Raw genomic sequence first — 17098 nt, 5'->3', positions numbered from 1 at the left:
TGTAAATAGTAACATTCTCTTATAGTCAGTTAGGAACATAAATCACTGTAATTAAAAACAAACAAAATAAAAAAATATATATTTTATTTTTTTAAAATATTTGAAAAGGCAGTGACTAACAAGCAATAAAAAAAAAGTTCACAAGGACTTTTAAATAATTTTAATTACCTACATCAAATCCAGACCGGGCCCGCGCCCCAGCGCACGGACCCATTCAAACGACCCATTCCACGCTGGCACTGTCCAACTAGTCACCCTAAAAACGAACCCATAAATTGACTCCACAAGCAAACCCGACACACCAAACCACCAAACAAGTCTCATTCTCCGGTGCATCTAACTCCAAACCCAGTACCTCAACCACATCAACTAAACTAATCCTTACCACGTGTCACTCTATCAACTCCCTACCAACGTCACCTCAACAAGTAAAAACTCGCCACGTGTAATATCGCAGTACATAAACATACACTGAGAGGACAAGCTAAACCCACAGTAACGTAATAAAAAAATAATAATAAAATTTATATATAACAAACCCCCTCCTCGTTCCCCTGCTGTTTCTCCGGCGATTCTCCGATCGGGGATCGGATCTCCACCGTCGATCCCTCCGATCCAACGGCTCACACGCTCTCTCTGATCACTATATAAGCTGGATCCCCTCCAAGAGACTCCGCTGAAACCCTCGCCGCCGAACAACGGCCAGATCCGCTACCGCTCGCCGTCCGCCGCCGAGCTCTCCGCCGCGTTCCCGGCTGCTCCGGCCGACGCCGACGCCAGGATGAAGCGCCCAGGCGGCCGCCAGGAACCGCTTGCCGACAAGATCCACCGCTACCGCGGCGTCATCTTCGTCGTCTCTGCTCCGATCCTTCTCATCACCTTCGCTCTCTTCCTCATGCCACGGTCTCCTTCGACCAGGGACTTTTCTCGGGATGCTAACGTGGTCACTGGGAGGAAGACGGTGCCTGGAGGTGGCGCGGTCGATGGGAGATCTAAGAGCTATGCTGTTATTTTCGATGCGGGGAGTTCGGGGAGTAGGGTTCATGTCTATTGCTTTGATGAGAACTTGGATCTGTTGCCCATTGGCAATGAAATCGAGCTATTTGAGCAGGTGATTCTCTTTGGCTTGATACAGTCGTGCATTCTTGGATTTTTTTAATTTTATATTTTGGTTAATGCTTGCTAAGATTAGTTTTGTGACTCAAATCTATTTCACTGGCTGTGGTTTATCAGTTATTCTCTTTCTGATCTCGCAAGTACATTTGTTTTCTTTTCAGGAAACAGAATCATTGAACTTGTTGAGAATTAATAGATGTTTATGATTTATACTGTTGCAGATTATAATATCTTATTCAATGTCAAGTAGTTCTGTAGTTGTAGTTGTAGTTTCGTATGTATTTTATGATGAGGGAGATTCGGTATAATGTGTCAAGTTTTGTTGCATTAATGTGAGGTTAACCATGAATTATACAAGGTTACCTCAGAACATATGCTTTGAATGATTGCATATGTGTTTGCAGAATTCCCACATGATTTTCAGATGCACAATTTTTTATTTAGTTGTCATACTAATTTCAATTTCAAATCTGGAATTAACTCTGAAGTTCAAATTTTTATGCTTTAGTTTGGAAATCAGTGACACTTGATAACTTAATTAGCAATTTAGCACACAAAAGATTGCCCATTAAATAATTTTCAATAATTACTGAATCTTCATAATTTTCTAAGGGGGAATTGAATTGATATCAGCATTGAGTTTTTACAGGTCATGTAATCATGTGTTGGTAATTCGTATGCCATTATACTTGTAATTTCTCAATTTGTAAATGATGTAAGGTATCACCCAAGTCCAAATTATTTTGCATTGTGAAGCCTTACAATCTTACAGATCTATACGTACCTTTTTTGCCTTACTCTTCTAACCTGTATTTTGAAAGAGCAGTTGACTTTCCTATCTGTTAGTTAATAAGTTATAACTGCATCTTAGACTAGAGCTATTGATTAACCGGTGTTCTACTATTGCATCAATAGTATAATGAAAGCCCTATTTGCTCCAATCACATTATCATTTTTACCAATGAGTTGATTGCAGATATAAGCTAATCTTCTTATCAACTTACTTTTTTTTTTTGTGTGTGTATATCCATGCAGAAAAAACCTGGCTTGAGTTTCTATGCTAAGGATCCTCAGGAGTCTGCAAATTCACTTTTCTCTCTTTTGGAGAAAGCTGAAAATGTGATTCCTAAGGAATTGCGAGGGAGTACACCTGTCAGAGTTGGGGTAATTCATATATACTATTTTACATTTAATTGGAGATTAAAAATGTTCATTTTTTAAGGCAACTTGCTCTTTCTCTTCATGCTTTTCCTTAATCTTTGATATGATATCAGGCAACTGCTGGTCTAAGAGCTCTAGGAGCTGAGACATCTGAGCAGATTTTGCAAGCAGTAAGTTTTGTTGATTTATTTTAATATGCTACTGCTGACTTTATGCTCTGTTTGGATTGAAATCAATGAATGTAATATATTTCATTGATTTATTTTTACATCACTTGATCCAAATGGTATTCATACATAGCCCAACCTTTCATAGGCTTGATTGAAGGGTATTTGGACTCCTAACAATGTCACCTTACGAAATCTTGAACTTATGCAGGTTAAGGATCTTCTTCAAGATAAGAGTTCACTCAAGTTCAAGCCTGATTGGGTAACTGTTCTTGATGGGACCCAGGAAGGTGCTTTTCAGTGGGTAATATTCATGTGAACTTACTTTGGTTATTTTTGACTTAAACTGCATATTAACATTGTCTGTTTCATTTTTCCACTTTTTCTTGACTCCCCTGATTGATAGTTGTGGTCCTCTGGTCAGCCTTATATTCTAAGACACTTTTCTATATTTCTTATTTGAAACTCTGCTTTGCTTGGCCGACAAATTATACTTATTTTTTTATAAGCATTTGAACTTTTACGCAATGTTGTGTTGAATAAGCAACAATTTGACCTTTATATGTTATAAAGCAGAGAGATTTATTATTTACTTGTCAAAACATAATTTGCTTAATAATGGTAATTTCAAGTTTGATCTTACTACTGAATTTCATGGAGTTATTAAACTAGCAAAAACATAATGTAGTTGCTCATGCCTTGCATCTAAGTTTGTACGAATGTTATTAAATCTGGCTTGATGTATAAGATATTTTTATAACATTCTAAGAACTGTTTGTAGTTATATTTATTCCTCCTATATGGTTTAGTGAACAGTAGATCAAGGCATATGGCAGCTGGAATGTTGTCATCTATGTGCATTTCTTATCTCTGCTGATCTTCCCTCATTAGATAAAGTGGATAATTAGTCAGTGATGACAGATAATGCAATCTCCACAAGTTGACATGTAAGCATAATAGGACTTTAGGCTTTTAAATAAGGTCAAGTATTAGCTATGCTGTTTACTGGTAAGTATTGCAACTTTTTTTCTGAAATCCACACAAGGCACTGTATGATTGTTGTACGGCATCTGACTTGTAGCTCTTTTTCTATATATACGTGCATATTTTCTTCTTTTTCAGCCCACTGGTTCTTATGCATCTTATCTCCTATTCTAGGTTACTATAAATTATCTGATAGGTAATTTGGGGAAGGCATATTCAGAAACAGCTGGAGTGGTTGATTTGGGAGGTGGATCTGTACAAATGGCATATGCTATATCAGAAAGTGATGCGGCTGACGCTCCAAGAATATCAAATGGAGAAGATACATATGTGAAGCCTCTGTTTCTTAAAGGGACCAAATACTTTCTCTATGTTCACAGGTTTGACATGACAATTCTTTGACTCAGAAGATTTATGTTATTCTTATGTTAAAAGCTATAATCAGGACACTTTTAGGCAGATGAGCATTGAAATCACATTTTTATTATGATTCTAGGGGCGTAATGGTTTTGTTTGGATATTTTTGTTATAAAACATTACATATTATGCCCAAAGCATGCTAAAGATGATTTTCCATGAAGTTTTCCTTCGGTGAAGATAACGTGCCTAACAATTTGTTTTGTCGTTTTTATAGTTACTTGCACTATGGTTTATTGGCTGCTCGAGCAGAGATTCTAAAGTCTGGTGATGACCCCTATAGCCATTGCATCTTAGGCGGCCATCATGGTATGTTGGACATTTGCACTATTAAATCCTTGGAAACTATTAAATCAAGGATTTTGACTTCCAGGGCAAAAACTTTTATGATTCCATTTGTTTCTATTTGAAATTCCAAAGTCTGGTGATAGCTTGTCGGTCATCTATTTGTAACTGCTTTGCCATGTCTATTCTCACTCACTTGCAATTGTGACAAATCTGTTGTGTACATGAATTTACATATGGTTTATCTAGAAAACCTTCATTATTGCCAAAGTCTTGCTTGAGCAGATGCACGACTAACAATGCTGTTTTCTCTTGCATTCTGTGAGAACTTTTTTATTGTGTCATGGGTAATCCTTTCATGATTCATAGTTACCAGGACATAAACATAGCAATCTGTTGCTTAAAGTGTTAGTGGACATCTGATTCTGGTTGAGTTGTCTCTTCTAAATGCTGCAATTATATAGCATTGTTCTATTCCATGCTGATAGAGGGATATAGAAATTGAATGAGGCCTCGAACATTTCCTTTTGTCTGACTTTTGGTTGGATTTGGACTGACATATTGAGGGGCTTTCCTGCCTATTCCTCTTTAGAATAGGCTTACCTCTTCTCATTTATAATCATCTCACTGAGATGTTATATCCTTCCTTTAGGTTGAATTATTTGTTCTCTCATGTTGACTTCAGGGTCATTCAAGTATGGTGATGAGACATTCCCAGCTTCAGCTTCGCCATCCGGTCCAAGCTATGACAAATGCAGAAGTAATGCTGTCAGTGCTCTCAAAATTGACGAACCAACATGCACACACATGAAGTGTACATTTGGTGGTGTATGGAATGGCGGTGGTGGGGCTGGCCAGGCAAAGCTATTTGTAGCATCCTTTTTCTTTGATAGGGCTGTGGAGGTGATCTATCATTTTCACCATACTCAGCATTTTCTATTCTTCTCTTCCTAAATCCCGGCCACTAATCTTGCTTTCATCAACTCAGGCTGGTTTTGCAGATTCTGCAGCACCTTCCGTCACGGTGAAACCTGCAAATTTTGAGGAAGCCGCAAAGCGCATCTGCAAAATGAATGTCAATGAAGCCAAGTCCACCTACCCTGATGTAGCAGAGGACACCCTTCCATATTTATGCATGGATTTTGTCTATCAGTTCACATTGCTTGTAGACGGCTTTGGTATGTTTTCCCACTCTTCAATCTTCAAACACTTTACCCTTTATTAAATTTCCATCTTACCCTGCAGACAAAAACTTTTGTTAATAACTCAAAATAGGAAACAACATTCTTCCACAGAATACACCATAATTGATCTTTTATCTATATCATCCACAGGTCTTGATCCATCTCAGGACATCACACTGGTGAAGAAAGTGAAGTACAGCAATGCCTTTGTCGAGGCAGCATGGCCACTCGGTAGCGCCATTGAAGTTGCATCATCGGCATAAACCAACCTTGCCATAATCCTGCATTTGATACCAACCTTCTTCAATGTGGCAGCATTGCCATACAAATTTAGTGGCCAAATAATACTTCATCAAGTTCGCGGTTTTAGCAAACAGGGAGATCAAAGCTCAGAACTCTTGGAACAACACTGGAGATTCACTGACTTGGAATTTATTCATTTTGCCATTTGTAATTACAGTAGAGAATCATGTCTTCAATTCAATTTGTCATGTTTCTTTTTTCTTTTTTTTTTGGTCTATGAGAAACAGAGGTAGGGATTCTGTTGTCACTTTCTTATTTTTTGAACTTACTACTTCATAAATATATTTAAATTGTTGTTGTTGTTGATGTCTGTTCACATGCTTTTTATTTTTGAGTGTGTGATTTTGTTTCAGAATTGTTTATTATAAAATATATGGGGGAAAATTCAATAACAAATGTTTGCATGCAATTTAACATTACTGAGATTTGAAATATTGTTTTTAAAAGTATTTTACTTTAATTTCTACATTTTTAAAATGAATTTCAAGATAATAAATAATTCTTAATAAAAAAAATTTATTTTTCTATACATTCCGTTCACCATAAACAACTCTCTTACTCTGTATTTTGTAAATCTTGAACCATTTCTGTTCTCATAACCATTTGATCATCCCATTAATTATAAATGTCATCAAATTTATTGTTTTAAAAATTTATTTTTAAAAAATAATTTAAAATTAAAAAAAATCAAAACAACAAAAACAAATCCCAGTACCTTGTATTTTACACTTAATTTATTTATTTCAATAAATAAAAAAAACAATAAAATCCTCTACTAACAAATATTTATCTCTAAATTCATCTTAACTAACAACAAAATATTAACAACCATTTTAACCTTTAGATAAAAAAGAAGAAGTTATATTTCTATCTTAACCTTTTAAATTATAAACATAAAAAAGATCACATACTTTATCAATTATCAAAATTATAAATATATATGTACATATACAACATAATCCTAAAAACAAGGAAAACAAGGAGAAATAAAAAACATCAAATTTTCTTTTATTTTTTTCCTTTCTAATATTTCTCCGATTAATATAAATATGTTAGGAAGGTGATGCTAATTTGATGACAAGATGAAGAAGGCTAAGTTGATGACATGGAACATGAGAACACTAAGTGTTCTCACTACAATGTTGTTGTTTTCTACTGCCATGATTCAACTATTTCTTGTGTCCAAAAGGTTGTGGTTTTGCTATTACTCCACCGGCACCGACATCACCGTCGGCGATACTCTGCCGGAGCTTTCCGACATGTTGCCGGTCCAAGAACATTACTCTTCCTCTGCTCTCCTTCCTCCTAAAAGTCAGTTTCTCTTCTTTGTTTGAGGCTTTTTCTTTTTATATATGGTGTTTTTTTCTATTTTGTTTTTGTTGTATTTATTGATTTTATCTATATTTATTATTAAAAAATTAGGGAGAATATTAGAAATATTAAAATTAAAATTTTTATAAATTGATACATCGTAGAGCTTTATGATGATAATTTTTATGTCTATTTGAATGTATGAAACAATAGTTTATGTTTCTTTCGGTGTATATATTATGAGGTTTTATTATTTTGTTTTTTTTTTGGTTGTGCTAATTTTATTTGTATTTATTATTAAAATAGAGAGAATAGTAATAATATTAAAAATAAACAAAAAGTAAATTGGTTCATAAAAGCTTTTTTTATGTTTTTTTGTGTATTTATAGGAATGGATGAAATAATCAGTGATTTTAATGTTTATGTTGTTTTTTTCCCCTTACTTTGTGTTTATTGATTTTTATTAATTAATAACCATAATAGTAAGAGAATAATATGGAGATATTAAAAATAAAGAATATGATTTTGTATGATTTGATTATATTAAAATTTGTGTTACTAAACTTGTTTAGGGATTTATAAAAGCAATGGTTACCTTTGGGTTTCTAGCAATGGAGGTTTGAATCAAATGCGAGCTGGGGTATGTAATTTTAATTTCGATCTAATTTTTTAATAATTATTTTTATTCTATATAATGCGATCTCTAGTTATTATAAATATATATATATATTATTGTCAACCAAATCATAATTTCCAATTGTTCTTTGTGAGTTCATGTATAGATTTGCGATATGGTTACTATTGCTCGGTATCTAAATTTGACATTACTCGTTCCACAACTTGATAAAAGATCATTCTGGGCAGATTCCAGGTATTAATTTAAATCTTTTGCTTTTATGTTATAATTTAAAATTATTTTCTCTTATTTATGTTTTTCTTTTTATATTTATAGTGATTTTGAAGATATTTTTAATGTTCAACACTTCATTGATTCTTTGAGAGACGAAGTCAAGATCATAAAATCACTTCCACAAAAGTTCAGTGAGAAAGTTCGCACCAATTTGTTTTCTATGTCTCCAATCAGCTGGTCTAATGAGAAGTACTACTTAGAAAAGGTTAAATTAAATTTTGTTTTTAAATTCAAGTGATTTAATAATTGTTTTAATGAGACTTGATTTATCAAAGAAAAAAATATATCAAATTTATAGGTTTTACCACTTATACGGAAGAATAAATTAGTTTTTTTCAATAAAACGGATTCCCGCCTTGCAAACAACCTTCCAAGTGAGCTCCAAAAATTACGTTGCCGAGTAAATTACCAAGCATTACGCTTCACTCCAGAGATTGAAGCATTAGGCAACAAGCTTATTTCCTTGCTTCGAAAAAGTGGTTTTTTCGTCGTACTCCATCTTCGATACGAAATGGACATGTTAGCATTTTCCGGTTGTTTACAAGGATGCAATGATCAAGAAGTCAAGCAACTTACAAAACTAAGGTTCAGTCCTTTACATTTGTTTTTGTTTTTGTTTTTGTTTTTGTTTTTGTTTTTTTCATCGATTAATTACTTAATTATAAGAGTATGAAAAAAAAAATTTCGATCTTGTTAGATATGCATTTCCATGGTGGAAAGAGAAATTTATAGATTCAGAGAAAAAAAGATTGGCAGGGTTATGCCCACTTACACCGGAGGAAACAGGTCTAATTTTACAAGCTCTTGGTATTGAGAAAAATACTAAGATTTACATTGCAGCAGGAAAGATATATGGGGGTGGAAGAAGACTTAGTGCACTCCGAACTGCATATCCAAATCTTGTGAGTTAATGAATTTTTTATTATTATTATTATTATTATTATTATTATTATTATTATTTTCTTTTGATCTCAATTTCCCTTTCCATAAGGGTTGTGTTTGAATATATGATTTTTTTTTTTTATGTTTACCTTATTATTATTATTATTTATTAGGTGAACAAAGAAATGTTACTTAGTGCTGATGAACTAAGGCCTTTTAAAAATCACTCCACAAAAATGGCGGCATTGGATTACCTTGTTTCTATTGAAAGTGATGTTTTTATCCCTACTTATAAAGGCAATATGGCTAAAGTTGTTGAGGGACATCGCAGGTATTATTATTATTTTTTTAAAAATTATAATATTAATGATATGTATATACACATATAGAGAGGATACTAATTGAATTCTTCTGATCCTAAAAGAAAAAACCTATGAAATTTATAATTGTTATATTGCTAAAAGTTTTATGATTTTATAATAATTTATTTTCAAGTTAAAATTTATATGAAATTGTCAAGTTATTATTAATTTTGTTCAGTAGAACATGTGGTGGAGTGGCAAGTTCGCTCTTGCTCTAATACTTCTTTGCTTGGGTATGAAAGGATAATCTCACTTCTCTTTTCCAAATGCGCCTGCTCATGAAAGAGAGAGCTTGCCCCCTCTAATTTGTTTATGGCTTGCGTAAGAGGGTAAACTCACCCCTTGCTGTCAAGTCTACCCTTGCGAGCGAAAGGGCAAACTTACCCCTTCCAATGTATCTATAATAAGATGTAAGGGAGGCGAGCTTATCTTTGGCCGACAAAACTATTCTTAAGCATAATCCGGGCAAGTTCACCCCTACATTAGCGGGCCCTATGCCTAGGTATAAAGAAAGTGAGTTATGGCACCTGCAAGATAAGATTTTTAAACTGTGATAGGAGTTTTTTTAGTATTATAAAAATTACTAAGGTGATAAGAATTAAAAAAAAAAAAATAAACATTCAAAAGTGAATGACCGAATGGTAGGAGAAAAAGAATAAAAAAAATTAATTAAAAAAAGCTGTAAACTTTGACAGATTGGTAGTTAATTTTCTCTTATACATTACTATAAATCAAAATATAATAGGAGTCCATGATTATGTACTACTCAGCTTCATTTTTACTAAAATTAAACAATGTTCAAACATTAGAATATATAGATATATAATATATATATAATTTGGAAACATACTTTTTGATATTTAATTATATTAATGTTTTGGGTGTACAGATTTGCCGGATTTAGGACAACTATATCTTTGGACACAAGACAATTGGTGGAGCTTTTGGATTTGTACAAAAATGGAAGCTTAACATGGTACCAATTCTCAGATGCTGTTCAAGAAACACATAGGAATAGAGTTGGCCAACCAACCATAAGAAATGTTATTTCAGGGAATCCCAAAGTTGAGGATTATTTTTACACAAATCCTCAAGAATGTCTTGCACCCCTTACTTTCTCTGCCTCTAACTCTAAATTCATCACCATCTAAAGGTACCATTTCATTCATTTTGCTCACTCACTCCCTCATTTAAGTAAGTTTTATATATATAAATGTGAACAGGTTACAGGATCAAACCCTTAATTTTTAAATTGAGGAAAAAAAAAATTAAAATATCAATTTTTATATTGCACTAGTGGTTAAATTAAGATTCTTCTATTTTATGTTTCTCACTTCTGTAATTCATGTATAAAGATTACTTATAATTGTATTTGTTGCACTATTATAGTTAGAGTTGAAATGTATTAGTTTGGCTCAATATAAAATAGAGATACCAGATAAGTTATGAGTTAATTAACGAGACAAAATAGTGAAGTTTGTTATTTTTTTTTCCTTAGATTTGAAAGTATCCTTCTAAGTTTGTTATATAAGTTTTAATTCTAGTTTTAAATATTTTGATCTAAAATCATATTCAATCAAACACTACATAAAAGTTAAATAATAAAGACTCTCAATCAATCTAAATAACTTCTCTCTTTCTTGCACATTGATGATCAAGACGTTCTCCTTTTCAACATCTATTATACTTTTTAGTCACAAAAGCAACTATTGGCATGCTTCCTTCATCTAATAAGTCACTCACTTTTCACTTTCCTTTCTCAATTCTTATGTCTTTATGAAAAAGGCCAAGTAAGCTCATATCTCAATCCTATGTTTTATTTTTTATTTTTATTTTTCCTTTTTTTTTTCTTGCAATTATTGTGCTCCATGATTGAGTGATAAGTTCTTCAAAGCCAAGAAACCAAATGGTTATTAATCTATGAGAGAAAAGATGTCAACTTTCAAAACATTTTTCCGCATAAAACTTTAATAATTAATATAAAGATAATTTGGAAGAGTTTAAATATTCAATCCCATCTTTCATGTCTTAAAAAGTCTAAAAGATGGAAAGAAAAAATTGGCCAAGTGAGCTCAAAGTACATCTTGAATCTTTTTCTTTTTTCAACTTTTCAAATTAAATTCAAATATCTTATGTTATTCCTATTTGAGTTCAATTATTCTTCACATTTTCAAATAAAAAAAAATACTTGACTTTTTATAAAATAAAGTTCATTATTTTAAATATTTCTAAGAACAATACTGTTTAAGAACAATACTGTTTGGTTTGCTTTAAATTATATATTTTTTTACTTTTTTTGTTAAGATTACACTAAGAATATGTTCATCAATGATATTAGCGTATCAACGTGTAAATTTATTCATTGAATTATTTATTTATTTTATCTAGTACTTTGGTTTTTATTAGAGAGATAGTGTGTCAAGGATATAGAAAATTAATTTATAATATGACATATTGCATGTAAATTCACATAGGGTATTTTGATAATATTGTAATATTTTCAACCTTATCTATAAAACTTTTAAAAAATTTATTTTGTGTCGTTGTTTTATTAAACTTTTTCTTTCCATTGATAATGACATATATAAAAGAAACATTGACATGCTCACTTGAAAAAAAATGAAAAAAAAAAACCTTTATAAAATGGTTGTCTTCAATAATTTGATAAAAGTTAAATATGATAACTAAAATATCTACCAAAATATCAATCAAATAATTATAACGTGTGTCCTGTAATATCATTTTGTCAAGCATTGCACCTTAAGATATTATTTATTAAATAATTCTTATAGACAAGTTACTGGTAGCCCTGTGGCATTGGCACATGGCAGTGATGGGTAAGGCACTAGGTCGAAACCCCGCGCTGAAATACTATAGTGACAATATAGTAATACTGTTCATTACTGTTTCTGGGGCAATGTATTGTTCACGATATCATTTAAATATGGTCTTCTAAATTTCATGTGGGAGGTATTGTATCTCTCCTCTCCATAGTTGTATATCTAGCAAAAGAATTTATTAACTCGGTTTGATTTTTGAAAATCTTCTTAACGTACACATGGACTTTCATCACACCTCATTTGGTCCCTAACCGGGTTAATGAATTCCTAGATGATTAATAAACCATTGTAACTAATGCACCATTGTGACAACTCTTTAATGGTGCACACTTGTTGCTTTTATTGAAAAAAATCTTATATTTATTTGATATATATATATATATATATACTATAACTAATGAGTATCTAGAATATATTTCCCCAAATTAAAAATATCTTATAGCATGTTGAAGAAGAAGCATATATCTTAGAGCTCATGCCACGTACATAATCAACATGGTATAATAATCCATGTGCATGCATGAGGGCCACGTCCCCATGTAACGTCCCAATCAATGAGGTGGCTTCGTTTATATGCCACATTGCATGCATTTATATTCATCAATCATCACCATCATCATCATCATCATCATCTCTTTTTTATCTTCTATCTTCTTTGAATGCTTGTCATTCTTGAATAACTTTATAATGGCCAACCATGATAAAACAACACGCCTTACACGCTTTTCTCATCTCACACGTGTGTGCTTTCTTGTCCCTTAATCCACTAAAGAACAAGAATAAGAACAAGGAATTCTAGCCCACTATTCCATTTAATTTCCATGAAATTAATTAAACCTTTTTTTTTATTTTGTTTTTAAAATTAAAGATTGAGACTCCTCAACTATGGTCAAAAGATGTACATGCAGATGATTATGATCATGTATTTGTTCCTTTATATCTCTTGTGAATACTTTTTTTGTTTGGTGAAACATCCCTAACATTAGTTCTTTATTTGTTTGGTATTAATTTACTTTATAATATAAAATATTTTTTCTTCATTAATTTAATTAATTTGTTCGATTATGATGTTTTAAGCTTTTCATTTCATTGATTAAAGTATTATTTTTAATATGCTAAGTTGATCTAGACTTTTAGTTCAATTATTCACAAATGAAATATTTAATATAATTAAATAAATAGTTTTGTGTGATTTGTTAAAAGATGAACTATAGAATAAACCTAAATTAATATATTCTTCATATCAAATATTCTCATAACTATATTTATATTTAATTTACAAGTCATAAGATCAATATATGAAATAGATATATATGCAGATGAGACCAGGCAAAACAAATAATTCCTCTTGTCAAGTACCACGTTTATTCATCATATAATATATGCAAATTATACACAACTTATCATTCAGAATTACTTAATTAGATGCATCGGTTTATTATCCTAAAGTGCAAATGAGCATCCAATAAAACCTAATTCTAATCAAAGATACTCGATTGATGTATGAAATCTTGATTCTGAAACCCTAAACTTAATATTTGAAGCCAATTAGGTAATGCCAACAAATATTACTAAACATAGAATTTATGTAAAGTTGCAGAAGGCACCATTATCTAAAATTCTCTTCATAGACATTGATAGCTACATTCTCTGCTTTGAGAATACTATACATTCCATGCATTTATATTCCTTGGCACACAATTAAAGTAGGAATTTCAAGCTAATGACAGTCACTAATCCAATTTTGGTCTTGATTAATTGACATTAAGCCCAATCTTATCCTTAATTCTCATCCTTCATTAGGAATCAAATGGACCACTATGGACATGGACTTTAACCTAACCAAAGTTTCCACCACCTTTTGGACTTGAGTTCTCATTTTGTGCCACTTGGATTAGCACTTTTGACTTAGTCTTGGTCCATTGATTCATTTGGCTTGGGTTTGATATACATGAACTTGATCAAGCAAAAAAGTATATGAGAGTATATATACTTGTTAGATGTTACATAATCCAATCAATGGTGAACATGTATATGTATATTTATATATATATACATAATGTTTTTGGCATTATTTGTGGTTATAGAAAAGAGTTTATTATCAGATTTGATGAAATGATCATATATTTTTCAATATGGTCAAACAAGTAAATGCCAATCATATTAAGAGAATCATTTTTTATCAAGGGAAATAGTGATTATAACAGGGGAATATTTTTTGAGAATTTTTCTAGCTTTTTTCATATTGGGAACCAGCTAATAATAATGCATATGATAATTTTGGAAATACTAATTTTATTGATACTTTGATAGTAAGAAGAGAGTCTTATTTATTTATTTAAAAATATTAATTTATATATATAAATATATATATATATATATATATTTTTGTCCAAAACGTTAAAGTTGGTAACTAACATTTTATAGATAAAATTTTTTGAATAAATATTTTTCTCTAAACCAAAAAAAAATTACATCACAATTAAATAAAATTTAATTTATTAGATAAAAATTCAAATAATTAATTATAAAAAAAAATAAAATTCATAACTATTTAGTATTATTTATAACAAATAAAAATTTAATTTTAAAATATTTAATTTTTGTAAGTGAGTGAGTAAAAATTAAGCCAAACTGCCTCAAATAAAAATTTCTCTTAAAATTTCAATATTTGAAAAAGAAATTCTTTATCACTTATGCTGCAGAAGCCCTTTTACTGTAGTCTATGAAAACATTTTTTTTATTTTTAGAATTTAAAAAAATAAAATTCAAAGAAAGAACATAAAAAAATTTTAAAAAAAAACACGTGTACGATGACGTGTCAGGCCACACGTGCGAAAGAAACAAAAAAAATAAAAAAATAAAAAAAGGGCAAAAACTGCAAAAGCACATCCAGTACCACATCAACCCTTAATAAATTAATAAAATTCCATTCATATCCCAAGATCACTAAACGACAAAACACCCACTTCCTTGATAAAACCACCCCCCTCTCTCTCCATTTTCTCTTATAATTTTACGCCTTTTAGTTTTATAGCTCACTTCCTTTGCTTTGAGAGATGACCAACCCCACAGCCACCCTCCCACCGGGGTTCCGTTTCCACCCCACCGACGAGGAGCTCATACTTCACTACCTTCGCCGCCGTGCCAGCGCCGCCGACTCCTCTCCGGTGCCCATCATCGCCGACGTTGATATCTATAAGTTCAACCCATGGGATCTCCCTTGTTAGTCTCTCTCTCTCTCTCTTTATCTTTTTCTTTCTCTTTGTTTGTGTTGATATTTTGATACTGTTTATCTTCTTTCTTGTGTTGTTTATGAGTTTCTAAAACCTGAAATTATATATTATAAAGGTTAAAGATTAACCAAATAACCAACTTGTTTTTCCTTTCTTTTGTTTTTGATTGAGACCTTAATTATAATAATCTCTCTCTCTGTGTGTGTGTGTCTTTGTTGATACTCTTTACTTTAATTTCTCTCTTTATATGTCTTTTATAATATTCCTTCTCTCTTTTCTCTGTGTCTGTGTGTGTTCTGATACTCTTTAGCTTCATTATATATGCTTTCTTTTATTTTATATATATATATATATATATGATATATCTTATTGATGGTATGTATGGGAATTAACAGCAAAAGCAAAGTTTGGAGAGAGAGAATGGTACTTCTTTACACCAAGAGATAGGAAATATCCAAATGGTGTAAGACCAAACAGAGCTGCAGCATCTGGTTACTGGAAAGCCACTGGAACTGATAAACCAATCCATTCAACATCTTCATCATCAGCATCATCTTCATCATCATCAACTTCTCTCACACCAACTACTGTAACTCATCCTCATTCATGCATTGGTGTTAAAAAAGCTCTTGTCTTCTACAAAGGCAAACCTCCTAAAGGTTCAAAAACCAACTGGATCATGCATGAGTATAGACTCATCTCTCAACCTCAAATTCCCATTCATTCCTTCAAACCCTTCCCTCTTAGAGACTCCTCCATGAGGGTATGTTTGTGTTTGTTCTATATATATATATATATATATTCTTATCAAAGTTATGTTGACTAATTGTATTTATATATGAACATACATGCAGCTTGATGATTGGGTGCTGTGCCGAATATACAAGAAGAACTACCATGTGTCAAATGAAAGAGATCATGAACAAGAAGAAGAAGAAGGAGAAGAAGAAGATAAACACTCATTGATAATCACTAAACATGATCATGATCATCATCTTCACAAGTCTTCATCTTTGTCTGAACTTCTCAACCAACTGTTTGATAATCCTTCTGAGATTCTTGGAACTTTAGAACAAAATGATCATGATCATCATCAAGTACTCTTGAATGTTAACAATATTACTGCTACTGAGAACTGTCACAAACGCTTGTTAGAAGATGGTGGTGATCATCATCAACCAAGTTTCAAGAAGATCAACACTAGCACTACTACTACAACTACTACTTCTTCATGCTTGATGATGAACCAGCCCTTTCTTTTCAATCAACAGATACTCTTGAACTCTCACTTGGGATTGCATCATTAATTAATGTGCATATATATATTTAATTAGTTTGGTACTTTGAACTTGATCATGAAGTTGTTGTGTTTGACTTGTAAGTTTGATTTTATGTTTAATCAAATTAAAGAACCTTGAGGTCTTTTTCTTTGATTTGAATTAATGTTAATCCTTTTGAATATTTTAAATGCTTGACAATATATATATATTTGAGATGATCACACTTTCTTATATATATCATATGTTGTACTTTCAATATCAATGTTTGATATTTCATTGATGGCCCCACTTTCAACCTTGCAAAATGTGGAAAAAAGATGTCTCTTTGTGCAAGATGATGAGTATCCATTTTACCCTAAAAAGTGTACCATTAAAAATCATGTTACTTATATTACACTTATATATGAAAAGGTTTTTGTTTACTTCTATATTTTTAAAGATAAAAAAATTAATCATAAATTTTATGTGAAGATATAAATTGATACTTTTTTTTTCCTTAAAAGTGTGCCATAAAAAATCATGTTACTTATATTACACTGATGAAAAGATTTTTATTACTTCTTTTTTAAAAAAAAATAAAAAATTAATCATATATTTTATGTGAAGATATAAATTGATACTTATCTTTCTTTTTCTAAGATAAATGAAGAAAAGAGTGTA

The 17098-nt window shown here is 31.5% G+C and overlaps 3 protein-coding genes across 3 annotated transcripts; all 3 read left to right on the top strand.

The window, feature by feature from the left end:
- The first annotated feature begins 524 nt into the window (after positions 1-524).
- On the top strand, positions 525-5907 carry LOC120273833 (probable apyrase 1). The gene is made up of 9 exons (XM_039280554.1): positions 525-1111; positions 2152-2280; positions 2391-2447; positions 2656-2748; positions 3603-3808; positions 4063-4154; positions 4816-5033; positions 5119-5308; positions 5465-5907. Exons 1-9 carry the CDS (start codon positions 782-784, stop codon positions 5575-5577), a joined length of 1428 nt encoding a protein of 475 aa, XP_039136488.1. The 5' UTR covers positions 525-781; the 3' UTR covers positions 5578-5907.
- A 792-nt stretch (positions 5908-6699) lies between these two features.
- LOC120273248 (rhamnogalacturonan I rhamnosyltransferase 1-like) lies at positions 6700-10233 on the top strand. Its single transcript, XM_039279878.1, has 8 exons — positions 6700-6928; positions 7501-7568; positions 7711-7799; positions 7881-8043; positions 8137-8423; positions 8536-8740; positions 8894-9051; positions 9972-10233. Exons 1-8 carry the CDS (start codon positions 6700-6702, stop codon positions 10231-10233), a joined length of 1461 nt encoding a protein of 486 aa, XP_039135812.1.
- A 4718-nt stretch (positions 10234-14951) lies between these two features.
- LOC120273873 (NAC transcription factor 29-like) lies at positions 14952-16591 on the top strand. Its single transcript, XM_039280611.1, has 3 exons — positions 14952-15147; positions 15554-15921; positions 16013-16591. The coding sequence occupies exons 1-3, from the start codon at positions 14982-14984 to the stop codon at positions 16463-16465; spliced, it is 987 nt and encodes a 328-aa protein (XP_039136545.1). The 5' UTR covers positions 14952-14981; the 3' UTR covers positions 16466-16591.
- The last annotated feature ends 507 nt before the right edge of the window (positions 16592-17098 follow it).

The sequence above is a fragment of the Dioscorea cayenensis genome, chromosome 12, assembly GCF_009730915.1.
Source record: "Dioscorea cayenensis subsp. rotundata cultivar TDr96_F1 chromosome 12, TDr96_F1_v2_PseudoChromosome.rev07_lg8_w22 25.fasta, whole genome shotgun sequence".
NCBI lineage: Eukaryota > Viridiplantae > Streptophyta > Magnoliopsida > Dioscoreales > Dioscoreaceae > Dioscorea > Dioscorea cayenensis.
This window is presented reverse-complemented; position numbering and strand designations above follow the sequence as displayed.